At 39.2% G+C, this 26,993-nt stretch overlaps 1 protein-coding gene across 1 annotated transcript in view; it reads left to right on the top strand.

Annotated features, from left to right (window-relative positions):
* Nucleotides 1-26,993, top strand: part of Ubr3 (ubiquitin protein ligase E3 component n-recognin 3) — a gene marked incomplete at its 5' end in the record, with an annotated part of 256,366 nt that overhangs the window by 106,712 nt on the left and 122,661 nt on the right. Inside the window, 8 exon segments of the mRNA XM_045148373.1 lie at nucleotides 10,382-10,468; nucleotides 15,407-15,472; nucleotides 15,555-15,644; nucleotides 19,341-19,469; nucleotides 20,106-20,158; nucleotides 20,262-20,395; nucleotides 20,738-20,823; nucleotides 23,318-23,459. Of these exon segments, the coding sequence (XP_045004308.1) occupies nucleotides 10,382-10,468; nucleotides 15,407-15,472; nucleotides 15,555-15,644; nucleotides 19,341-19,469; nucleotides 20,106-20,158; nucleotides 20,262-20,395; nucleotides 20,738-20,823; nucleotides 23,318-23,459 (787 nt within the window).

Below are 26,993 nucleotides of genomic sequence, written 5' to 3'. Positions count from 1 at the left end.
AATTGTTGGATTTTTTGAGGTAGGTTCTCACTTTAGTCCAGGCTGGTCTCAAACTCTGCTTTCTGTGAACTGGAATTAAAGACATGCACCACTGCATACAGCTCTCTCACCCTTTTAGTTGTAGATTCCTTCTTGCTGCTGGCAAAGAGCAACAGACCCAAAAAGCATCTAATGGGAGCAAAGTTGTTTAGTTTGGCTTACAGTCTCAGGGGAAAACTGTATGATGGCATGAACAGAGGCTGGACATTACCTCTGCCACAGCAGGCAGAAGTAGCAGGAAGAGAGAAAGCTGAGTTCTGGCAAGGGGTAGCCCACCCCGAACAACACACTTCTCCAGCAAGGCTCTACCTGCCAAATTGCCATTAGCTGGGGACCATGCATTATTTTATGAGGATATCTTATTCGAACCACCACACTGTTGAGCTATGGACTTGACTAAGACTTTGCTATATGATAGCAGAAATTCAAACCTGTTAGTGTGCATCAGTTAGAATTCTGGGTAAGATTTTATAGTGGAATTTTTGTTTTAAATTTATTTAGTTGCAAGGAGAGAGAGAGAGAGAGAGCGAGAACAAGAGTGAATGAGTAAATGAGCATGGGCATGCCAGAGCCTCTAGCTACTGTAAACAAACTCCAGATGCTTATGCCACTTTGTGTGTCTCATCCTATGTAGGCACTGGGGAGTTGAATCTTGGATGGTAAGTTTTTTTTTTTTTTTTTTTTTTTTTAGGTTTCCATATGATTTATTTATATCCTCTTAGATTTTGATAGGCCCTCCCTCCACCTTTCCTTTGCTCAATCTCTTCCCCTGACCTCACTTAGGCCTTTTCATCCTCCATTAATCTATTCTTCTACTTACATATATACAGTATCAGATGGTAGGCTTTGGTAGCAAGTGTCTTTAACTGCTGAGCCACCCCCCCCCAGCCCTATAGTGGAAATCTTTTGAAACCCTTTGTTCTAGCCATGGTTTTACCTGTCTTAGCTTGTGCAACTTGGTCAACTTGTGTAAAACTAGATGAACTTTTCAGTTGGTTTTCTTATCCTTTTATGAATAAAGCAAAACAAAAGAACAAAAAAAAAACCCCAAACAAAACAAAATAGAGATAGGATAGTAAGATGAGCTCTTCCTCACAGGTGATTTAAGAGGCTCTTTTACATAAATTTATGTGTTCCTTAGAATAGTTCCATATTTTCTTCCATGAATTCAGCTATTATGTTATTAATTAAAAAATTTTTTTTCTCAATTTTTATTAACATTTTCCATGATTATAAAAAGTATCCCATGGTAATACCCTCCCCCCCACCTTTCCCTTTGAAATTCCATTCTCCATCATATCCCCTCCCCTCAGCTATTGTTTTTAAAAACATTTTATTTTTATTTATTTATTTGAGAGAGAGAAAGAGAGAGAGGGAGAGAGAGAGAAAGAGAGAGAGAATGGGTGTGTGCCAGGGCCTCTGAATTCCAGATGCGTGTACCCCCTTATGCCTCTGGCTTACATGGGAACTGGTGAATGGAACCTGGGTCCTTTGGCTTTGCAGGCAAGCACCTTAACCGCTAAACCATCTTTGCAGCCCTTATTTATTTATTTATTTATTTATTTTTGTTTTTTTGAGGTATGGTCTCACTCTACCTCAGGTTGACCTGGAATTCACTGTGCATTCTCAGGGTGGCTTCGAACTCATGGCAGTCCTCCTACCTCTGCCACCCAAGTGCTGGGCTTAAAGGCATGTGCCACCATGCCTGACTTCTTTTTCTTTTTCTTTTTCTTCTTCTTTTTTTTTTTTTTTTGAGGTAGGGTCTCACTCTAGCTCAGGGTGGCCTCGAACTCTTGGTATCCTCCTGCCTCTGCCTTCAGGCATACACCACCATGCCTGGCTTAAATTCAGCTATTTTTTTGGGGGGGGGTAGGGTCTCACTCTAGCCCGGGCTTACCTGGAATTCACTATGGAGTCTCAGGGTGGCCTCGAATTTACGGCGATCCTCTTACCCCTGCCTTCCTAGTGTTGGGATTAAAGGTATGCACCACCATACCTGGCTATATTCAGCTGTTCTTCTTTTTTTTTTTTTTTTTGGTTTTTCGAGGTAGGGTCTCACTCTAGCCCAGGCTGACCTGGAATTCTATGGAGTCTCAGGGTGGCCTCGAACTCACGGCGATTCCTACTACCTCTGCCTCTTGAGTGCTGGGATTAAAGAAGTTTGCCACCACATCTGGCAAACAAATGGTCTTTTAAAATCTGGACCCACTTCAAATACACCAAAGTTGTGAGGCATCTGCATTTAAAGAGTAGCTGAGGCAGAGGTAGGAGGATTGCCATGAGTTCGAGGCCACCCTGAGACTCCATAGAATTCCAGGTCAGCCTGGGCTAGAGTGAGACCCTACCTTGAAAAACAAACAAACAAAAAGACCATTTGTTTGTGTTAATATTTTAGGCACATGAAATTTCTTAAATTCCTAATCAACGTGTATGTGTGTGTGTTTGTGTGTGTGTGTGTGTGTGTGTGTATGCATGGGTGTGCATATGTGTAAATGTTAGGGATTGGATACAGGGCCTCATGCATGCAAGATAGGCTTTCTACTGCAGATACATACCTTGAGCCACCTGTTCCCCATTGGCTTTAATTTATATATTTTCCAAATAATGTCTCTTTGTTTAGCCTTGAACTCATAATCCTCCTTGCCTCATCTTTTTAAATGATGGGATTACATGTGTATACTATGGCCCTCAGCTTTTCCCATTAACTTTAAAAAATTATACTGTATTTTATTTTTTATTTTTGAATTTTTTCAAGATAGGGTCTTACCTATACTGTATTTTCTTTTTTTTTCCTTCATGTCACTTAGTGACATCCTAAATGATTTAAATTATCCATAATTTGCCCTTAATTTTGTAATTCATCTTCTTGTGCCATCTCTATGCCTTGATTATTTAGTATTCCTTATTTTAGCATCTGTTATTATTTTTTATTCCAGCATCTTTTCTTGGTTCCTGAGCTTTTGTTCAAGTTTTTACATATGCTTTCTCATTCTCCTTTCTTTTACTAGTGCTTCTGTTACATGGAGAATTCTCTGGGAAGTTTTAAAGTATATACATGTCTGGGCTGTTAGAGATTTTAATTAATTTGTAGTGTATTTGAGCCTGAGTAATAATTTTAGCCATAGTGAAAAACCATTAGGGTAAGCTTTTCAGAAAGTGTACTCATAAGACTCATTTTAAGTTCCCTTAGTCAGATTCTGTCCTGTGTGTTTTCATAGTAACTTGTTTTATTTCTACTGAAGCATTTATTTTTCTTTTTAAAAAAAGGAAAAAACAAGCTGGGCCTGGTGGTTCATGCCTTTAATCCCAGAACTTGTGAGGCATAGGAGGATCAAAGTGAGCTCTAGCCCAGCCTGAGACTACGTAGTGAATTCCGTATCAGCCTGGGCTAGAGTGAGACCCTACCTCCATAACTCAAGCCAAATCAAACCAACAAACAAAAAGCACCTGGGACTGGAGAGATGGCTCAGTTGTTAAAGGCCCTTGCTTGTAGAGGCTGATGGCCTGAGTTTTGATTCCCCAGTACCCACATAAAGCCAGCTGCACAAAGTGGTGCACACACTTAGAGTCTGTTTGCAGTGGCAAGAGGCCCTGATGTGCCCATATACTCTCTCTCTTTCTGTCTCTATCTCAAATAAATAAATGGTATTAAAAAAAAAAAAACCTGTCAAAGTGTAAGGTTTGTTTGCTCATTTACTCAAAAAATATTTGTTAAATGCTGTTCTATATTAGACACTGTCCACATCTTAGGTATTTTGCATTGAACCAAAAAGATGTGGTTCTTTTCTGTTTGCTCACTTAAATTAATTATTTAATTTTGAGGTAGGGCCCACTATAGTCCAGACTGACCTTGAGTTTACCCTGTAGCTCTAGGCTGGCCTCGAACTCATAGCGATTGTTGTCAGCTTCATGCTGCTGAGATGAACTTCCAAATCAGATACAGTTTATGGGAGGAAGGGATTTATTTGAAGCTTACAGATTCTGGAGTTGTTCTCTTGATGGCAGAAGTTGGCCCTCTTTCACAGATCTAAGCAGAGAGAACAAGCCACCACCAGCCAGTAGTGCAAACAAGGAAGCACACAACAGCAAAACAGCAGGTACCCAGGTAGAGATCAAGTGCTCTGCATACCTTTGAGCTAGAAATCAGATTCACCCCTAATGACACCTCCTCTAGCCATGTGGTTGTAGACAAGCTTTTTTTTTAAAAAAATATTTTTTTAATTTATTTTATATGAGAGAGATAGAAAGGAAGATACGGGGGGGGGAGATAGAAAGGAAGATAGAGAGAGAGAGACAGAGAAAGAGGAAGATAGGAAGATAGATAGAGAGAGAGCGAGAGAGAGAGGGAGGGAGGGAGGGAGGAAGATAGAGAGGAAAATAGAGAGAGGGGGGAGGGAGGGAGTAAAATAGGGAGGGAGAAGGGAGGGAGGAAGAGAGAGAGAGAGAGAGAGAGAGAGAGAGAGAGAGAGAGGACGTTCCAGGGCCTCCAGCCACTGCAAATGAACAGACACATGCAACACATGTGCATCTGGATTACGTGAGTCCTGGTGAATTGAACCTGAGCCCTTAGGCTGTACAGGCAAGTAAGTGCCTTAACCACTAAGCCATCTCCTCAGTCCTGAGACAAGCTTTTTAATAAAAACAGCCTGGGCTAGAGGGATGGCTTAGTGGTTAAGGAGCATGTCTGACAAGGTTAATGACTGGGGTTCAAATGGTGCATGCATCTGGAGTTACCTTGCAGTGGCTGGAGGCTCTGGTGTGACCATTCTCTCTCAGTCTCTCTTCACTTTATCTCTTTCTGCTTAAAAATAAATAACCCCCCATAAACCTATGCGTTCTGAATGCTAGGTCCCCAGCTGGTAGCAGTATGGGAATTGGAGCCTCCTGGAGGTGATGTATTGTTTGGGGTGGGCTTAGGGGTGTTATAGCCAGTTTTTTCTTGCCAGTGTTTGGCATACTTTCCTGCTGCTGTTGTCCATCTGATGTTGGCCAGGAGGTGATGTCCACCCTTTGCTAATGCTATCATTTCCCCCTTCCATCATGGAGCTTCTTGAGCTTGTAAGCCAAAACAAACCCTTTGCTTTCTCAGGCTGCTGCTCTTAATCAGCAACTTGAAACACCGTGCAGTAACTATGTATCAGATAATATGTTTAAAGATAAAATACAGGATAGCAAAGGGAGTTTAAAGAAAGATCAGAGTTATGGCTGTGAATGTGGCTCAGTGGTAGAATACTTTCCTAACATAGGCCCTGGGTATGATCCCCAATACTAACACACACACACAATCAGTGATAGATGATAGATTACATAGATGATAGATAAATAGAGATTGATCAGAGTTAGAGGTCTTGTTTGACATGTCTATGAACTTTCCAAGTGGAAATAGTGAAAAGGCAGTTGGGTATATGAATCTTGTGCTCAAAAGAAAAATCTGGATTGAGGTTATAAGCTCAAGACCTTTGGTAATTTAAGTGGTATTTGTCATTAAAGGATGGGATGAAATCAAGGAGGGAGTGAGCTATGAACTATGAAAGAAGAACTCACATTCTGGGAAAGGGAGAGGAGAAAACCAGAGTAAGATGCTTCATAAGGTAGTTACATATGAGGAGACTGTTGTTTTAGGCAGATTTTTCTGACAACTGTGCTTAGGAGGAGATGAAGTATGAGGCTGGGTTTATATCTGTCTCTCTATTAATGAAAACCAGTTTCCAGGCAGTAGTTTACTTTCAGTTCTTCAAGCCAGGATTACAGTATGCTGTTCTGTTAACCTAAGAAGTAAAGAAGACAGGAAGAAAAACAGGCTGTTTTTTAGTTAAAAATGTTCCTTCCCCCCTCTCTGGTGTTTTGAGGTAAGGTCTCACTCTAGCCTGGGTTGATTTAGAATTCACTATGTAGTCTCAGGGTGGCCCCAAACTCAGTGATCATCCTGCCTCAATCTCCTGAGTGCTGGGATTAAAGGCATGCACCAACATGCCTAGCAAAAATGTTCTCTGATGAGCTTCACTGCTATCCCAGACATTGTGCTGTTCACATTTTCTCATCTGATTTTAATAGCATCTCTTATAAACTACATAGCATCATCTACTTTCTTCAGAGGTGAGACAGTTTCCTGCGTACACACTGCTACAAATAGAAGATAAATTTGAAAATCTGATTCCAGATCTGGTGTTCTTTAACACTTAGCTCTATGGGTTTCTCAGCAAGAATGTCCAGAGCTTTTTTTTTCTTTTTTTTTTTTAATAGCAGCAGTGCAGACATGTTTTAGAAATGGAAACCAGAAGAGACCTTATTATTATATAAAATTAAGATAACTTTTTGGCTTTCTAAGGTTGGGTCTCACTCTAGTTCAAGCTGACATGGAATTCATTATGTAGTCTTAGGGTGGCCTTGAACACGCAGCAGTCCTCCTACTTCTACCTCCCAAGTGCTGGAATTAAAGGTGTGTGCCACCACGCCCAGCAAGACAACTATTTCTATATCTACATTCTCTACCATAAAAAGAAAAAACCAAAATGATTAAGCAGTATATAATGAGATGTTATGTGATTTATTGTCAATTGCCCTGAATGCTTTATGATTTTTAAAAGCATTAAGGGGGCTGGAGAGATGGCTTAGTGGTTAAACGCTTGCCTGTGAAGCTTAAGGACCCCGGTTCGAGGCTCGGTTCCCCAGGTCCCACGTTAGCCAGATGCATAAGGGGGCGCACGTGTCTGGAGTTCGTTTGCAGAGGCTGGAAGTCCTGGCGTGCCCATTCTCTCTCTCTCCCTCTATCTGTCTTTCTCTCTGTGTCTGTTGCTCTTAAATAAATAAATAAAAAAATTAAAAAAAAAAGCATTAAGGGCTACTTTAAAAGAACAGTACAACTAACATAAGTTAGGAGACCACCAGACTTTAAATAATAGACTAATAACTGGTAGATTGTATAAAGGAGTGACACTTTCTAGAATTTTAACTTTGGCTCTCTGAGAGAAACAAGATAGGTTGCAAAACTTCCTTCTTAGTGGCAAAACGTAGGCAGATATGATCACCATTGAGTCTAGCTTTAACTCTTATCAACATGTAACTACTTGCTAATAAGGCACAAAGGCAAACTGTGGCATCAAACATTTTATGTACATATTTTTTTTTGCAAGTTTTTTATGAGAGAGAGAATTGGCATGCCACGGCCTTCAGCCACTGCAATCAAACTCCAGACACGTGTGCCACCTTGTGCATATGTACAACCTTGCGTGCTTGCGTCACCATGTGCATCTGGGTTATGTGTGACCTAGAGAGTCAAACATGGGTCCTTAGACGTCACAGACAAGTACCTTATCTGCTATGCCATTTCTCCAGCCCTGTGCATATTTTATTTTTATATTTATGTATGCATTATGCCCATCTTAGGAAGAAAGTGAGACTCAAAATTTAAGTAATTTGCTGAAGTGAGTTGTCAGTAAACATACCAGATACTTTGTTAGGGGGACGGAGAAGGTAGTGGTGGGCTGATGAGAGAGAGTTAATCTGAACACAGTTTTAAAATGTACTATATTTAAAAGTGGAATTATTATCTCTCACTTAAAATATTCTTGGTATTTACAAGCCATGTTGTTTTCCAGGAAGTATGTAGTGCTTATACTTGTGATAAGATCATATAATAGATCCTTGTTGGCCAAACCTTTGAAAATGGAATATTTCATTTTCAAAGTTATTTACATATAAATTACCTGTCACTTTAGTTGATTCAAACAGATTATTTATTGTTAACTTGAAAGTGCCATTCAATTTTTTTCTTTAGTGAAAAAGATGGGGTAATAGAATGTATAAGATAATATTTTATAAAGATAAATCTTGTACAGGATAGATGGGGACAGAGTGAGACTGTTGGCAAGGTGACCAGATAAGTGAAGCTTGGACTGGGTGGTGGCAGCAAAATAGACGGGACCTGCATGATCTTGTTGTGGAGGCATTGACAGGAGGATGGTAAGAGCAAGGTAAAGAAGAGATCAGGAATGAATGGATGTGGTGTGGTGGCTCAGGCCTGTTTTCTCAGCATCCAGGGGAAGCAAGCTTAGTGCGGTGGCTCACACTCGAAATCCCAGCACTCAGGAGGTAGAGCAGGAGGATAAGGATTTCAAGGCCCATCTCAGCTACATAGTAAGTTTGAGTAAGAAACCCTGTCAAAAAGAAGAATAAGAAAAGGGGGAAAAAACAATGAATGTAAGACTTTTTTTTGAAGGCACAGAATAATTCATACAGGTAGCTGAAGTTTTTTAATTTGTCATTTTGTTATGTTATACATTGATATCTAAAATACATTTAAAATTGTTTATCTTGGATATATTTACCATTTTAACCACTTTAAGGTGTATAATTCAGTGGTTTGAATTGTATTCCTAAGGTTGTGCATCCAGCTACTTTCTAATTTGACATTTATATTAACCTCCAAAAGAAAGCCACACACCTCCCAATTCCAACTTCTCATATCCCCTGGGAAAAGTTGCTCTTTGTGTGTGTGTGTGTGTGTGTGTGTATGTGTATGTGTGTGTAATTTTTATTCAGATTGTTTGCTTATATATTTTTTACAAGCGACTTCTCTTGATTATATTTTCATTTAGCTTAAAACAACTAAAAAATGGGCCCATTTTACCATATGACGTAGTAATTGCCTTTCACACTACTGTTAATTCTGTTTTAAAAAATAACTTTATTTATTTGCCAGGGGCCGGTGGTGGGGGGGGGGGGAATGAGGATGGGTGCACCAGAGCCTCTAGCTGCTGCAAACTGACTACTGCATTTAGCTTTATGTGGGTACTGGAGAATTGAACCAGGTCATTAGGTTTTGCAGGCAAGTGTCTTAGCCTAAGCCATCTCTCCAGCCCACACTGCTGTTATTTCAAATGGCCCACACTTGCCAGTTCATTTTTCAAATTGTATTGCAAGCAAAGATATCACAGGGGAACTGCAGCACTTACATGTTCTGCATTTCATTTAAAATTTGCATAGAATAGCCACAACAAAGCGTACCTTTAACCATTTTTAGATGTACAATTCAATGATACTAAGTACATTTATAATATTATGCAGCCAACATCATATTTATTTTCAATACTTTTTCTTCAACCCCAAAAGACATTAAATAGGGCATTAAGGAATTTATAATATATATATATATTTTGGAGGGGGTTGTTTCTGTTTTTTCCAGGTAGTGTCTCATTCTAGCTCAGGCTGACCTAGAATTTACTATATAGTCTCAGGGTGGTTTTGAACTCATGGTAATCCTCCTACCTCTGCCTCCCAAGTGCTAGGATTAAAGGTGTATGCTGGGTTGGAGAGATGGCTTAGTGGTTAAGGTGCTTGCCTACAAAGCCAAAGGATCCAGGTTCAACTCCCAAGGACCCACGTAAGCCATATGTACAAAAGGGTGCATGCATCTGGAGTTCGTTTGCAGGGGCTAGAGGCCCTGTCACGCCCATTCTCTCTCTCTCTCTCTGCCTATTTCTGTCTCTCTCTCTTTCTCTAATAAATAAACAAAAATAAAATATTTTTTTAAAAAAGGTGTGTGCCATCACACCCAGCAGGAATTTATTATATATATATTTGGTGGGGGAGCTCTTGATTTAAATTTATTTTAAATGTTTTCCAGGGACAAGAGACAGGGGAAATGGCTTACTTGCAAAGGCTGCTAGCTTAGCCTCAGTTCCCCAGCACCCATGTAAAGCCAGGTACAAAAACTGGATCATGTGTCTAGTGTTCATCACAGTAAGAGGCTTGGTATGCCCACATGCACACACACATGCATGTGTGCAAACACATACATATACATAAATAAAATATTGAAATTTCCAACTTAGATTTATTGTTAGGAATATAATTATATAAAAAGATTATCTGCCTCTTTCTCTCTCAAATAAATAAATTTTAAAAATATTTTAAAAACCAGGCTAGAGAGATGGCTTAGAGGTTAAGGTGCTTGTTTGCAAAGCTAAAGGACCCCAGTTCGATTCCCCAGGACTCACTTAAGCCAGATATACAATATGGTGCATGCCTTCATTTGCAGGAGGGCTAGAGGCCCTGGCACATCCATTCATTCTTTCTCTATCTACCTCTCTCTCAAATAAATAAAAATGAAAAAATACTAGAAAAAAATAAAAAAACATGTTGTATTCTGAAAATTTTGTATTTGTCAATGGTTGTTATTTTTAGTAGAGTGGAATGTTTTTTCTTGAAGTAGGAAATATAGTGATATCTTGAATATGTATGCTACCATTATATATGCATGCATGTAATTATTATTATACATAATTTGATGTTAAAACTATATACATTTTAACTATAAACTTTACATAACTTACTATTTTAGGAAACTCAAGAATATACCCGAAATGTTGTGAGATACTGCCTTGAAGCTCTTCAAGACTGGTTTGATGCTATTAACTTTGTAGATGAGGTATGTATGTGTGTGTGTGTATGCATTTTTTTTCAATTGTGGTATTGGGGATTGAACACAGGGCCTTGATACAAGCCAGTTGCTCTAATACTGAGCTGTGTCACCAATTTATTTGTTTGTGTGTGTGTGTGTCTGTGTGTATATATATGTTTTAAATTTTTTGTTATTTATTTATTTACTTGAGAGGGACAGAGAGAGAAAGAGGCTGATAGATAGATAGAGAATGGGCATGCCAGGGCCTCTAGCCACTGCAAACGACCTCCATACGCGTGTGCCCCTTGTGCATCTGGCTAACGTGGGTCCTGGGGAATCAAGCCTCGAATCGGGGTCCTTAGGCTTGACAGGCAAGCCCTTAACTGCTAAACCATCTCTCCAGCCCAAGTTTGTATATTTTTGACATTTGATAAATAATCTTGAAAATTATGAGTATATTTTTCATAGGGCAAATGGAAATATTATAAGAGCTTTCAAAAATGTTGTTAAAAGCCAGGCATGGTGGTACATGCCTTTAATCCCAGCACTAGGGAGGCAGAGGTAGGAGAATCGCCACGAGTTCAAGAGACTACATAGTGAATTCCAGGTCAGCCTGGGCTAGGGCAAAACCCTACCTCAAAAAACCAAAAAAACAAAACAAAACAAAAAATGATGTTAAAAAAGACAACTATTTCTTTTAATATGTAAGAGATTTCTTTTTTCCTAGAAAAGAAAGGCATACTTCTTTTTCCATTTAATGTATGTGTGTCATTGTTTTTCATGAGTTAAAATTATGAAGAATTTAGAAGTGTTGGTAAAAATGTTAATAGGATGGGGCGATTAAGTTTAAATTTTTTAAAAATTTCTTTTTTGTCTTTTTTTTTTTTTTTTTTTTTTTGAGGTAGGGTCTCACTCTAGCCCAGGCTGACCTGGAATTCACACTGTAGTCTCAGGCTGGCCTCAAACTCATAATGATCCTCCTACCCATGCGTCTTGAGTACTGGGATCAAAGGCATGTGTCATCATGCCTGGCTTATAGTTTTATTATTTGCACAATAATCTTGTTAGAGAATATGAAAAGATAAGCTTAAAGAAAGATGATTTGTTTTAAAACTTTTTATTTATTTATTTGAGAGAACAAGAGAGAAAGAAGGAGGGAGGGAGAGAGAGAGGGAAGGAGAGAGGGAGAGAAAGAGAAAGAAAATAGGTGTACCAGGGCCTCTAGCCACTGCAAATGAACTCCAGACACACCACCTTGTGTATCTGGCTTATGTGGGTCCTGGGGAATTGAACCGAAATCCTTTGGCTTTGCAGGCAAATGCCTTAACCACTTAGCCATCTCTCTAGCCCAAGATGATTTTTATTAATAATGACTGGAGAAAAGTTGACAAGATAGTATGTTGGAATAGTTAGAAGATGGCATATGCAGTTAGAAGACCATGTTTCACACATAGTGCTTTCCTCCCTAGTCCCCCAATCTGAATTTTGAATCTTGGGCAGAAGGATCTGTGTGTGTGTGTGTTGAATTGTCTGTTTTTTTCCTCCCCTTAAAAAATATTTTTAAAAGCCAGGTGTGGTGGCTCATATCTTTAATACCAGTACTCAGGAGGCTAAGATAGGATTGCTGTTGAGTTCAAGGCCAGCCTGTGCTCGAGTGAGACCCTGCTTAAAATTTACATTTTTTTTTAACTTACTCATTTGCAAGTGGAAGGGTAGAGAGAAATATATGAATGCATGCTAGGGGGTGTCTTGCCACTGCAAATGATGCATATGCCACTTTGTGCATCTGGCTTTTTTTTTTTTTTTTTTTTTTTGAGGTAGGGTTTCACTGTAGTCCAGGCTGATTTGGGATTAAAGGCGTGCGCCACCACACCCGGCTCTCCCCTCCAGTTTTTTTTTAAATTACCTTTTAGTTTAGTATACAAAATAGTAGGTTTCATTATAGCAGCTTCAAACATGGTTTTGTATTTTAGAAAACATTTTTTTTTTTTTTAATGAGAGATAGTGAGAGAAAATGTGAGAATTCGCATGCCAGGGCCTCCAGCCACTGCAATTGAATTCCAGACGTGTGCACCATCTTATGCATATGTGCAACCTTGCGTGCTTATATCATCATGTGTGCCTGGCTTAGGTGGGACCTGGAGAGTCATGGGTCCTTAGGCTTCACAGGCAAGTCCCTTAACCACTAAGCCATCTCTCCAGCCCTAGAAAACATTTTGACACAGCCACAAGATTACTGAAAAATGTTGGGAATGCAAAGAACTTTTTTTAATGTGTGGATGTGAGTATGGTTTGCATGCCTCTATGTATTCGTGTTTGTGTGTGTAGGCTAGACTAGATTAACTAGTCAACAAGTCCTAAGCATCCTCATGTCTCCACTTCATCACCACTGTATTGTAGGAGAGTATCACCATGCCCAGTTTTATGTATGTGTTGGGGATCCAAAGTCAGGTTCCCATGTTTGTGCAGCAAGCTCTTTACTGACTGAGCCATCTCTCCAACCCCAAGGGCAAACTTACTTATAAAAGCAATTTTCTATAGCTTTCACATATTGAAGAGAATGGCTCATACTGATTTGGAAAAATAATTATTTTGGAGATATGACATATTGTGACTTCATGTACTCCTTACAATGGTACCATAATAGAATAATTGCTTGAATCTTTTGGATAAAAATTTTAAACAGGAAAGTATTTATTAAAAACTTATAAAAGTAAATCTGGGGCTGGAGAGGTGGCTCAACGGTTAAGGCACTTGCCTACAAAGCCTAAGGACCTAAATTCACTTTCCTAGTAACCATGGAAAGCCAGATGTACAATGAGGAACATGCATCTGGAGTTCATTGGCAATGGGTAGAGGCCCTGGCATTCCTATTCTTTCTCTCTTTTTTTTTTTTTTTTTGAGGTAGGGTCTCACTGTAGCCCAGGCTGACCTGGAATTCATTAAGGAGTCTCAGGGTGGCCTCGAACTCACGGCAATCCTCCTACCTCTGCCTCCCAAGTGCTGGGACTAAAGGCGTGTGCCACCACACCCGGCTATTCTTTCTCTTTTTATCTTTCCTGTCCCCTCCTCCCCACTCCTTTCTCTTTTCCTCCCCTCCCCTCTTCTTCCCTCCCCTCTTAAATAAATAAATATTAAAAGAAATTATAAAGCTGGGCATGATAGCATATATGCCTTTAGTCCCAGCACTCAAGAGGCTGTGGTGGAAGGATTATCGTGAGTGTGAGGCCAGCCTGGGGCTACAGGTGAGTTCTAGGCCTTTTTGGTTAGAGTGAGCTCCTACCTAGAAAAAACCCATAACCCAAAACAACAAACAAACAAATACTTAAAAAGTTTTAAGACCAAATAGAAACTTTTCAGTTTTTCAGTTTGCCTAGGAAGGGCAAGAGTGATAATACTTTTGCTTTGTGGTGATAACCATGATTCCTTGCATTTAAAGTACAATTTTGTAATATTCACAAGGCTGCTTTAGGTCTCTGACATATTTTCTGAGTTTTTTGTTATGGTGTCATATATGTATGGCACTGGTATTATGGCCATTTCACTGAGCTATTTAAGTAATCTAAGGATGCTCTTAGGTTATATTTCAGTTTGAAGCTACAGTCCTTTTACCACTCTGAATAGAATGGTGGAGTCCTCACTAGGGCTTCAGCTTATCACTTTTTTTGAGAAGTTACTTAAGTTTTTCAAGTTTGAATTTTCCTAAATATAAAAGGGACCATTGTTACCTCTTGCTACAAAGGGTTCTTATGAAAATTAAATGAAGTATTGCAGATGAAGTGTTTAGTCTGGTGACTACTTTTCAGAAAGCACTTGGTGAATGTGAACTGTAATTATTAGTATCATGTTGGGTATGCAAGTCTTTGCAGAGTCTCAAATGGACTACTGTAGAAGGAAATCTGTTGCATTCTTTGTTTCTGTGGCAATTATTTATTTGCTTTAAGTTTAAGTTTAAGTTTTTAAAATGTTCTTCTGTGCCTGAGATTTCTGTGTTTCAGAGGTTTCAAAGATTAATAGTATTTAATTCTGACCTTTAAGGAACTGTCACTTAAGGCATTGGGATAATTCTATCTGTAGTGATTCTTTCCCCTCTTTTTTTTTTTTTTTTTTTTTTTTTGAGGCAAGCCCAACAGAGTGTCCTTTTTCTTTTAATGAGAGAGAGAGGGAGAGGGAGAGAGAATATGAATGAGAGTATGAATATTAGCCAAGGCTTTCAGCCACCATAATCAAATTCCAGATAGAGAGGAGACAGAGAGAGAAAGAGGGAGAGAAAGAGAGAAAATGAGTGTGCCAAGGCCTCTAGTCACTGCAAATGAACTCCAGATACATGCGTCCCTTATGCATCTGGCTTATGTATCTGGCTTTTGTGGGTCCTGGGGGAATCGAACCTGGGTTCTTTGGCTTTGCAGGCAAGTGCCTTAACTGCTAAACCATCTCTCCAGCCCCCTTTTCACCCTTTTTTTTAAAGAAAAACTTTTTACTGACAACTTCCATACCTATAGGTAGTACCATGATCACAATCCCCTACAACCATCCTTCCTTTTCCCTCTTCCCAGTCACCACTCCTCTGAATCCCATATTCTTTCCAACAAGTCTTTTCTATTTTGATATCATCATTTTCCCCCTCCAAGTTTGCAGGTCTTGTGTAGCTGTATCATCCACTGAGAGGTCATAAATCGTGATTTCTTTTAAAGCTGTAGCTTCTAAATTTTTTTTTTACAGATTTTTAAAATAATTTATTCATTTATTTATTTGAGAGAGACAGAGAATGAGGCAGATAGAGAGAGGAGGAAGACAATGGGTATACCTCTAGCCACTGCAAACAAACTCCAGACACATGTTCCACCAGCTTCTATAATTTTAAGTGTTGACAAAATAAAGAATAAATTCGGGTTGGAGTATGTTTTCAATGTTTAAAAGCTTCCTGGAATATCTGAAGTTCTTTGTGGATTTTGTTCACTCTAGCCCGCACCTAACCAAGTCACCTTTCACCTGCCACTGCACCGCTACTATGCTATGTTTGTGAGTAAGGTAAGATAGTTATTAGCTCATTCTGTTTTGTTTTTAAATTTGGGAAAAATACTGAATTATTGACTTTTTATCATTATTGTAGGCTGTGAAATGTCAAGAATTAGATTTGGATTCTGTTTTACCAGATCAGGAAATGCTAATGAAACTAATGATTCACCCACTCCAAATTCAAGTACGTATTCAGGCTTTTAAAAAGGTTGGAATTGGCCTCCTTCGGTAGGTGATTTTTTATTTTGTGTGCCTTATGATTGTTACTATGGCCCAAATTCTTCAAAGATTAAAAAAGTTACATTTTTAATTAGATTATAGTTTTTTCTTTACGATGTAGTTTTCATTACCCGAGTAGTTTGTTAGCCACGCTTACTCATGGGGAAGTCTGAGCATGTATACCCCTACTTGGGGAGTATGAGATTTAGCAGGTTCTACTAGATTGATTTCCACAAGTTTGGTAGGGTGGGATTCACTACTTTGCTTTAAATTTCTTCATCTGTAATATGAGAAGGGAAAGAGAAGAAGTGAGAGTTAGGTTGAATAAGCACCACAGTTCCTTTCATTTCTCACAGTATGATTTTGTGGGCTAATTTTTTATATATAGTTGAGAGGCATTTCAGTTTATTTCTTCTATCCATTTTAGATTATTAATTATTACTGCACTTCAATTCTAGGGTTGGGAAACAGCAAATAATAAAGGCTTTTCTGCTTAATTTTCTTTTTTTTTTTTTGAGGTAGGTTCTCACTCTAGCCCAGGCTGACCTGAAAGTCACTATATAGTCTCAGGGTGCCCCCAAACTCATGGTGATCCTCCTACCTCAGCCTCCCCAGTGCTGGGATCAAAGGTGTGTGCCACCATGCCTGGCTCTGCTTAGTTTTTAAATTGATGCTGGACATGAAGAATTAAATTGAACAATTTTCTTTATGCTTATGTATTTATTGTATTTATTTATTTGTAATCAGAGAGAGACATACACAGGGAGAGAGAGTGAGGGAGAGAAAAAGAGAGACTGTGTGTGTGTGTGTGTGTGTGTGTGTGTGTATGTGAGACAGGGCCTCTAGCCACCTCAAACAAACTCCAGGTGCATTCACTATTTTGTGCAGTTGGCTTTATGTGGTTACTGGGGAATTGAACCCAGGTTGTTAGGCTTTGCAGGCAGGCAAGCACCATTTCTGAATTTTTTTTTTTTTAATTTTTATTAACATTTTCCATGATTATAAAATATATCCCATGGTAATTCCCTCCCTCCCCACCCCCACACTTTCCCGTTTGAAATTCCATTCTCAGTCATATTACCTCCCCATTACAATCATTGTAATTACATATATACAATATCAACCTATTAAGTATCCTCCTCCCTTCCTTTCTCCACCCTTTATGTCTCCTTTTCAACTTACTGGCCTCTGCTACTAAGTATTTTCATTCTCACACAGAAGCCCAGTCATCTGTAGCTAGGATCCCCATATGAGAGAGAACATGTGGCGCTTGGCTTTCTGGGCCTGGGTTACCTGATTTAGTATAATACTTTCCAGGTCCATCCATTTTTCTGCAAATTTCATAACTTCATTTTTCTTTACCGCTGAGTAGAACTCCATTGTATAAATGTACCACATCTTCATTATCCACTCATCTGTTGAGGGACATCTAGGCTGGTTCCATTTCCCAGCTATTATAAATTGAGCAGCAATAAACATGGTTGAGCATGTACTTCTAAGGAAATGAGATGAGTCCTTTGGATATATGCCTAGGAGTGCTATAGCTGGGTCATATGGTAGATCAATCTCTAGCTGCTTTAGGAACCTCCACACTGTTTTCCACAATGGCTGGACCAGATTGCATTCCCACCAGCAGTGCAGAAGGGTTCCTTTTTTTCCACATCCCCGCCAACATTTATGATCATTTGTTTTCATGATGGTGGCCAATCTGACAGGAGTGAGATGGAATCTCAATGTAGTTTTAATCTTCATTTCCCTGATGACTAGTGACGTAGAACATTTTTTTAGGTGCTTATATGCCATTCGTATTTCTTCCTTTGAGAACTCTCTATTTAGCTCCTTAGCCCATTTTTTGATTGGCTTGTTTGATTCCTTATTGGTTAACTTTTTGAGTTCTTTGTATATCCTAGATATTAATCCTCTATCAGATATATAGCTGGCGAAGATTTTTTCCCATTCTGTAGGTTGCCTCTTTGCTTTTTTCACTGTGTCCTTTGCGGTACAAAATCTTTGTAATTTCATTAGGTCCCAGTGGTTAATCTGTGGTTTTATTGCCTGAGCAATTGGGGTTGTATTCAGAAAGTCTTTGCCAAGACCAATATGTTGAAGGGTTTCCCCTACTTTTTCCTCTAGCAGTTTCAAAGTTTCCGGTCTGATGTTAAGGTCTTTAATCCATTTGGACTTAATTCTTGTGCATGGCGAGAGAGAAGAATCTATTTTCATCCTTCTGCAGATATTTATCCAGTTTTCAAAACACCATTTGCTGAAGAGGCTGTCTCTTCTCCAATGAGTATTTTTGGCATTTTTATCGAATATCAGGTGGCTATAGCTACTTGGGCTTACATCTGGGTCCTCTATTCTGTTCCACTGATCTACATGTCTGTTTTTGTGCCAGTACCATGCTGTTTTTGTTACTATGGCTCTGTAGTATAGGTTAAAATCAGGTATGGTGATACCACCAGCCTCTTTTTTGTTGCTCAGTATTATTTTAGATATTCGAGGTTTTTTGTGATTCCAAATGAATTTTTGGATTGTTTTTTCTATTTCCATGAAGAATGCTTTTGGAATTTTGATGGGGATTGCATTAAATGTGTAGATTGCTTTTGGTAAGATTGCCATTTTCACAATATTGATTCTTCCAATCCAGGAACAAGGGATGTTTCTCCACATTCTAGTGTCTTCTGCAATTTACTTTTTTTTTTTTTTTTTTTTGAGGTAGGATCTTATTCTAGCCCAGGTTGGAATTCACTTTGTAGTCTTAGGGTGACCTTGAACTCATGGTGATCCTTCTGCCTCAGCTTCCCAAGTGCTGGGATTAAATGCACATGCCGCCATGCTGGCCTTTTCTGTTTTTATGAGAGAGAGAGGAGAGGGAGAATGGCTTCCCGCCACTGCAACTGAACACCAGACACATGCACCATCTTATGCATCTGGCTTACGTGGGTCCTGGCAAATCGATTCAAGGTCATTTGGCTTTGCAGGCAAGTGCCTTAACCGCTGACCATCTCTCAAGCCCCCATATTTATTTTTCTAATGGTGATTTGAAGTAGCAATCCATTGAAAATGAGCACTAGGCTGGAGAGATGGCTCAGAAGTTTAAGGTGCTTGTTTGCAAAGCCTTATAGTCTGGTTTCAATTCCCTAGTTCCCATGTAAAGCCAAATGTAGAATGTGACACATATTTCTAGAACTTGTTTGTAGGAGCAAGAGGCTCTAGTGTGCTTATTCTCTTTCTTTCCTTGTAAATAACTATTGAAAAGAAAAATAAGTACCAATTGCTCAAAAACAAATTTCAGCGAAAAAGAATTTAATGAAATAATTATAATTGTATCCAGAGGCCATCCTGAAAAGTAACTCTTATATAAACTCCAAAGAACATGGGTGTACACAATATAGTGATTATTTTGAAAATGTACATATAGGCATATGGTGTGGTAGAGGTCAGGCCAGGCTAGGCTGTATGGTGAATTTGTGGCTAGCCTACACTACATAGACTCAGGGATACAAACAAACAAAAATTTAAATGTACATTTGAATTAAACATCTTTAACATTGGATAGAATGGCAAATCTCACATTATGATTGTAATAGAATGCCCTAAAATTATTGTTTGATATAGTATGATTTTATTGAATTTATGTGATCTATCCATTTTTAATTAGGCCAGTCTTGCTGAAATCCACAGCAACATGTGGGTAAGAAATGGTCTGCAAATCAAAGGGCAAGCCATGACTTACGTCCAGTCTCATTTCTGTAATTCTATGATTGATCCTGACATTTACCTATTACAGGTAAGTCATCTTGATAATCCACATGTTGTACTCTAGAAGTGCCTCATTTGTATCCATGGAATTTTAATTTTATAGAGTTGACTGAGTAGTGACATGAAGAGGTCAGTGCACTGAGAGAAGAATGTGTTCCATTTCCCTTAGGAAGAAGGATTCATGCCATACCACATGAGCCAAGAGGGGGCTCAGATTTTGGTCAGGAGGCAGTAGTGGAGCCAGGAGAAAGCCACCAGCAACTTCTAGAGGGTGGGAAAGTAAGGCAATGAAAAATAGGGTAGAACAGGGGAAGCAGTTTTAGACTGGCTGGTTTGAATAATTGTGGAAAGCTATGTGCAGAGGCGCAGTACCTACTTGTGTCTCAGTTGGCCTTGTGTTGATAGAGGGTCTGATACAGGAGACTTAGATAAAGGAGGTTGGCTTGTGTAAGGGGTATGTTCCCAAGTAAGTTTCTTCTGTCTTTGATTTGCTGTTCCTGGCTGTAATTTGTATCTTTCACTTTTCCCTAATTCTCTTCCTAGTCTGTGTGGTTCTCAACATGTAGAAGTACTACGAAACATCAAATTAAAAACAAAAATGATTGGTACATGAAATAAACTTCAATATTGACAAGTAATATCTTTTTCCTCTGGCTTTTTATAGGTTTGTGCTTCTAGACTTGACCCAGATTATTTTATATCATCTGTCTTTGAAAGGTAAGCACATTTTTATTAAGACAGACACTAGGAAGGATCTTGAATTTAATCTAACTTTGTTCAGTATTTTAAAAATCTGTTTCAAATTATTTTTTTCTTGTAGATTTAAGGTGGTAGATTTATTGACAATGGCTTCCCAACATCAAAATACAGTACTTGATGCTGAGCACGAGCGATCAATGTTAGAAGGCGCTCTTACATTTCTTGTGATTCTTTTAAGTCTTCGTTTACATTTAGGTAAACCATTAATACTTATATTAGCTATTCTCTCTCTTCCCCTGTCCCTCAATTAGTAGTTGGTTTATGGAAAAAAGAAAGGATGTAGATATATTTAAACATAGTTGTTAATTCTTGACATGTACAGTTAATGCCCATTTTAGAATAAGTATTTAAAGAGTCTTTACTTACAACAACTGCTAATAGCAAGCTCTTAAAATTGCAATTAAATTTGGGGCCCTGAATTCTTCATCCTCCAATTTGATGCATCTCATTTGGTAAAACACCCTAATAAAATGTATGGCAAGTTATTTATAATTTATATCGACATTTGTAGGATAATTCTGTTCTTAATATTTTTAGGAATGTCTGATGATGAGATTCTCAGGGCAGAGATGGTAGCCCAGCTGTGCATGAATGACAGGACACACAGCTCATTGCTGGACCTCATATCCTTTAAAAAGTTGATTTTGTCTTAGTGGTAAGAGCTAAAAGCAAATTATTCTTATGGATTAAAAGTATCTCAATGTTTAAAGATTTTCTTTCTTTCTGTTTTTTTTTTTTTTTTTTTTGGTGGGGAGGGGGAGGCGTGGCAGGTTTGAGGTAGGGTCTCACTCTAGCCCAGGCAGACCTAGGAGTACTATGTAGTCTCAGGCTGGTCTTGAACTCACAGCGATCTGCTGGGATTAAAGGGGTGCACCACCATATCTGGCAGGTTTACTTAACTTTAAAAATAATGCAGATAAAGGAGAATATCCATTGTTTGCTCATGTGTATGTTCAGGGCAGGGGAAGGGAATTTTTATCTTCTATTATCTCTCGAAATTCTCCTTATGTTCAGGATTTACCCCAGGACTAATGGTGCTGGACACCCAGGAGCTGACTTTCTAAGGACAGGATTAGTGAAAGGAAGCTTGACTTATTATAACAGATATCTAGGTTTCCTTTCATTGTGTAGCCAGGCTAGAATAGATGGTTAACATTTATAAATATCATTACCAAGATTTTAAACATCTGGATGATTTTTTCTTTCATTTGCTTACTAGTTATGGACATACTTAGTATGGAAACATTATGAGTTGATACCATCCTTTCCCTTGTCCCTGCTTCCCCCTTTGCTGGAGGCCCTCCTACTGGGGATGCAGGTATTCCCCATGGGGTTGTAGGTTGTGCTGAGGGAGCAGCAGTCAGTTGTTGGGGGAAGGCCGTGCCTCTGGGCAGGATGTCCCAACTAGTGAAGTCTACTTCAGTGATGAGCTCTTAGGAGCCTCTGGATCTTACTTTAGTAAGTGTTGATTATCCTTAGCATCTGTCTCCTTTACCCTGGTACTGATTGTCAGGCTTACCATAGAAGCTGCATTTTTGTTCATCTCCCTAATTTCTCTGTGGTTTCATTTGGGGCTTGGCTGAAGTACGAGGGATAGTTTCTCTCCTCAGGTTTCACTACCTTCTGAAAGAGAAAAAAACATTCTCCAATGGAGAGTGAAGTCAGCACAGGTTAAATGTAAGCCTTATTAATTTAGGAAGAATTTGATTGATGTAGCCCTTATTTTAGCCAAAGACTACTGGGAGCTTGACATTGGAGAGCATAATCTTTGTCTCCATGGGATTCTGACCTGGTTCCCACTTCCAGCTATGCGTTTCTTTCACTGTGCAGATCTCTTAGCCAATCAGAAAGCTATTAGTTACCCACCAAAGCTTTATACTACTATTGTACTCGTATGTATACTTGTCAGGGTGTTTGTTTCTCAGTAGTTTAGACCCCTGGTTGCTCAGACCGATGTTGGCCACTTTCCACCAATAGCTCTAGTACTTTCCAGCACTAGATGGGCTAACTGTCTGGGGACTGGCTCTTTTTGGGATTCTTGCCAGATCACTCTGTGTTCTATGCTGGCAGTATATGGTGTCTTTAGCAATAGGATCTTACCTTTTATCTCAGTAGGGTAATCAAGTGCTTTGACAGAAGCCTTTCTTGTTTTGGGGACCTCATAGGTCTTTTAGATCAAATGTGGAGGATTTAAAAAATATTATATTTTTATTTATTCAGGAGGGAGGGAGGGTGGGGGAGAGAATGGACACTCTAGGGCTTCCAGCCACTGCAAGTGAACTCCAGATGCATGTGCCACTTTGGTTATGTGGGTACTGGGGCATTGAACCTGGGTCCTTAGTCTTTGCAGGCAAGTGCCTTAACTACTAAGCCATCTCTTTAGCCCCCTCCCCACTTTATTCCCCCCAAGGTAGGTTCTCCTTCTAGCCCAGGCTGACCTGGAATTCACTGTGTAGTCTCAGGGTAGCCTTGAACTCATGACGATCCTCCTACCTTTTTCTCCTGAGTGCTGGGATTAAAGGTATGCGCCACCACACTCGGCCTTGTTTGATGTTCTTATGAACAACTATAGACTACCAATGTTGTTACAAAGCACAAAATATCTTTTAAACTTCGAATTTGAAAATTACATACCTTAATATGGAATATGCAGGAGAGGATCTTTGTGGTTTGCTTTCCTTTTGCGTAAACCCACTTCTTTTTATTTGGTTGAAATTTTGTTTTTAGAAAAAATAATTTTTACTCATAAAAATCTTTGCTGATTTTGTAGCCTACTCCTATTTTCTTGAGGAAGGTGCTATAGCTTTATGGTGTAGTGATAGATAAGGATCAGTGAAAATGCTTTTTGTATTTACTGAAGTTTGCCGATGAACCTGTTTGTGGGGAAGCATACATTGCGACTACTTTTTCATTTGGTTTATTAGCTATCTCCTAGATTTAAATTATTAAAAAAGAAGTCACAATAAAAAGTTACTATTTCACTATTATGTAGCCCTCTTGTGGCAGTCTTGTACATTACAGCTAGTCATTCTTGTAAAATCAGAAACTAGAGTGCTTTGAAATGGCTATCAAACTGGCTTTCAACCATTAATGTTTTTTTCTTGACGCATATATCAGATTCCAGAAAACCCCAACCCCAAAAGTGGCATTGTCCCTGGAAGTTATAGCTTTGAATCAGTTTTATCAGCTGTAGCTGACTTTAAAGCTCCTGTTTTTGAACCTGGAGGTTCTATGCAACAAGGCATGTACACTCCTAAAGGTGCGTTTATATACATAATTATATTCTGTCAACTATCAGTTTTGTGAAGGTAAAGTCCTGTATGTATTGAAAGAAATGTTTATCATTCATTAATTCATGTTTGTTTGTTTGTTTTTTTTTTTTTTGTTTTGTTTTTCGAGGTAGGGTCATTCTCTAGCTCAAGCTGACCTGGATTTTACTCTGCATTCTCAGGGTGGCCTCGAACTCACGGTGATCGTCCTACCTCTGCCTCCCGAGTGCTGGGATTAAAGCCGTGCACCACCACGCCTGGCTTAATTCCGTTTTTTAAAGAATATTTATTTATTTATGATTGGGTACCCCAGATGCATTGTGCCCCTTTGTGCATCTGGCTTTACTGGGAATTGAACCTAAGCTTTCGGCTTTCCAAGCAAGCACCTTTAACTGCTGAGCCATCTCTCTAGCCCCAGTTTGTTTTTCTATCAGTTTACTTAGAAATTTATGTCTTTGATGGGGAACAGTGATACAGTGATATTGAGCTGTTTATCCTTTATTCAGTTTTTCAATAATATTTATTTATTTATGATTGAGTGCCCCTTTGTGCATCTGGCTTTATATGGGTACTGGAGAATTGAACCCAAGCTTTCAAGCTTTGCAAGCAAACACCTTTAAGTGCCGAGCCATCTCTCCAGCCCCAGTTTTTTTCTGCTGGGGGAGGGAGATTGAGGTAGGGTTTCATTCTAGTCCAGGCTGATCTGGAATTCATTATGTAGTCTAAGGGTGGCCTCGAATTGATGGCGATCCTCTTACCTTTGTCTTCTGAGTACTGGGATTAAAGATGTGTGCTACCACACCCGGCCCCAGTTTTTTTTTTTTTTTATCAGTTTTCTTAGAAATTTATATCCTTTATGAGGAACAGTGAAAATGTTTTTGCTTACTTAAAAATGTATAGTTTGTTATAATACACCTTTCTCAAGGACCAAATTATAAAAGGAATTTCAGATATGAACCCTACTTTATTTTAATCACTAATCATGCCAGGTGTGGTGGTGCATGTCTTTAATTCTAGCACTCAGGAGGCAGAGGTAGGAGGATCGCCATGAGTTTGAGGTCACCCTGAGACTACATAGTGAATTCCAGGTCAGCCTGGGCTACAGCGAGACTCTGCCTTGAAAAACCAAAAAAGAAAAAGTAACCATAATATAAATAATGAATTATAAAATAAAAAAATGTATCTTTATTTGAATTTGAAATTGATGTTACTAACCAATTTTTAACTTGAGGACTCAAAGTTATCTAGAGTGCTAGTAGCACTTATGATAAATACATGGAAGCTTTTCTCTTTAATGGTTGGTTTTCTAAGATTTCCTTAGATGATTTGCTTGTCATGAGAGAAATAGGTGAGATTTTGATTCACACAGTTTTAGTCTTTTTTTTTTTTTTAAGATTTTTAACTTAAAAGTTTGAAGATGATCATATTTGTTTCTTGATCCTTTCTATATTTATTGTCTAAATGACAATCTATTGTGTATTCTGAAGTTGTATATAAGCATGTTCTCTGTTTGGTAAACCATAGAAGATATGCCTTATCATTTGAGATTTTTTTGTATAGTTCTCAAGTAGTAGGGACAATCAGGAGGAGATTCTGATTAGAAGATATGCTATTAAAAGAAAAACAAAATGTTTTCTTAATATGTAAGAAGTACTTTGCACCTGAAATTTAGGCAAATTTAAGAATGAGTTGGTGTTCTTGTGGGATGCCATGTTTACCAATGTGTGATAGAAGTATTACCTCTGCCAGCCTGCAGGCCTTGTTAAAGAACATACCTTCTTCTGTCTCATTGCCTGTCTGCTGTCATCAGAAGCTCTGAAAATGGTTATACTTACTGTTGCAGTCAGGTTCACATTGCTGACAGAAATCACCTGGCCAAGAGAGGCTTGTGGCAGGGGGGGGGGGAGGTTTATATTGGTTTGTAAACTTGAAGGGAAGCTTCATGATGGCTGGGAAAATGACGACATGAACAGAGGGTAGACATCTCTCCGTCACCAACATCAGGTGGACAACAGCAATAGAAGAGTGTGCCAAACACTGGCAAGAAGAAACTGGCTATAATATATCCATAAGCCCTCCCCGCAGCAATACACTGCCTCTAAGAGGTGTTAATTATCAAATCTCCATCAGCTGGGAACCTAGCAGTCAGAACACCTAAGTTTATGGGGGACATCTGAATCAAGCCACCACATTCCACCCCTGCCCCCATAGACTGATAACCATCCATGATGTAAAATGTAATGCATTCAGTCTAACTTTAAAAGTCCCCATAGTTTTATCAATCCAAATGATATTCAAACATCCCCATAATCCAAGGTCTTTTAACTGAGGCATAATACCCTCCCCCCCAAAATTCCCCCTAAAACCCATAATGGTACAGAATAAACATTCACACTGCAAAATATGGCATTGGGCATAGCAAAGAAATATTCAACCGATACAAGATTTAAAACAACCAGGGAAAACATCAAACTCTGTAGCTCCAAGTCCAACACCTGTAGTCAATGAAAGTCTCCAAGTCTGATAATACTCTGTAGTTCCAGTTCTACTCCTCCAGCTAGGCTATTCACAATCCTAGAAAACTTCATTGGGGTGGGCAGCTCTCCTTAGCAGCCATCTCATGGTCCTGGCATCTCCACTGGGACTCCACTGAAACCCATGGCCCATACTCATGACTCCATTGGGTCTTCATGCAGGCATCCAGCAAACCTGCTTTACACTGCCCATGGCCATTTCCAAAACACAAGACCGTGTTGAAAATTCAATGACTCTTCTTCCTGTGTTTCTTATACTCCATAATACCAGGTAGGGTGCCAATTGTTAATCCTGGGAGGTGGGGGGTTTAAAGCAGTCTTTGAAGAACAGGATACTCTGAGTATTCAGGCCCCTTCAAAAGAGTCTGCATTCTTTCTGTTGCTCCAATCTCAAAGATTGTAATCTCTCATCTAATTGCAGCTGAATGGGCAGCAGTTTTAGCCCAAAGATTTTATTTTTTCTGTGCCATATCCCTCTGCTTACAGCAGTCCATTTTTACGCAATGCAACCCTGCATAAATTCTCAGGACTTGGACACAACAGCAAGCCTCTCACACAAACTGCTTCTAGCCCAGTCCAAGCAAAGCTCTCACCCTCATAAGCCAAACCTCACAGTCCGTAGTTCTTAGTGTAGTCAGGTCTTGCAACTCTGACCAGAATAGTCCATCAAGCTATACTTACAGCACTGTAAGGTGTCTCTTAGGCCAAGATTTCAAATCCTTGCACATTCTTCTTGAACATTAGCTCCAAAAGGCTAAAGCCACACAGTCAGGTGTCTAGCATCAAATGACTCCACTCTTGGTACCAACTGTACTGTTATAGTCAGGTTCACATTGCTGGCAGAAGTCACCTGACCAAGAGCAGCTTGTGGGGGGAAAAAAAAGGTTTATTTTGGCTTACAGACTTGATGGGAAGCTCCATGATGGCAGAGAAAATGACGATATGAGCAGAGGGTGGACGTCACCCCCTGGCCAACATCAGGTAGACAAC

The sequence above is a fragment of the Jaculus jaculus genome, chromosome 4 (genome assembly GCF_020740685.1).
Source record: "Jaculus jaculus isolate mJacJac1 chromosome 4, mJacJac1.mat.Y.cur, whole genome shotgun sequence".
Classification (NCBI taxonomy): Eukaryota; Metazoa; Chordata; class Mammalia; order Rodentia; family Dipodidae; genus Jaculus; species Jaculus jaculus.
Note: the sequence above shows the minus strand (reverse complement) of the source record. Positions and strands in the feature narration are given on the sequence as shown.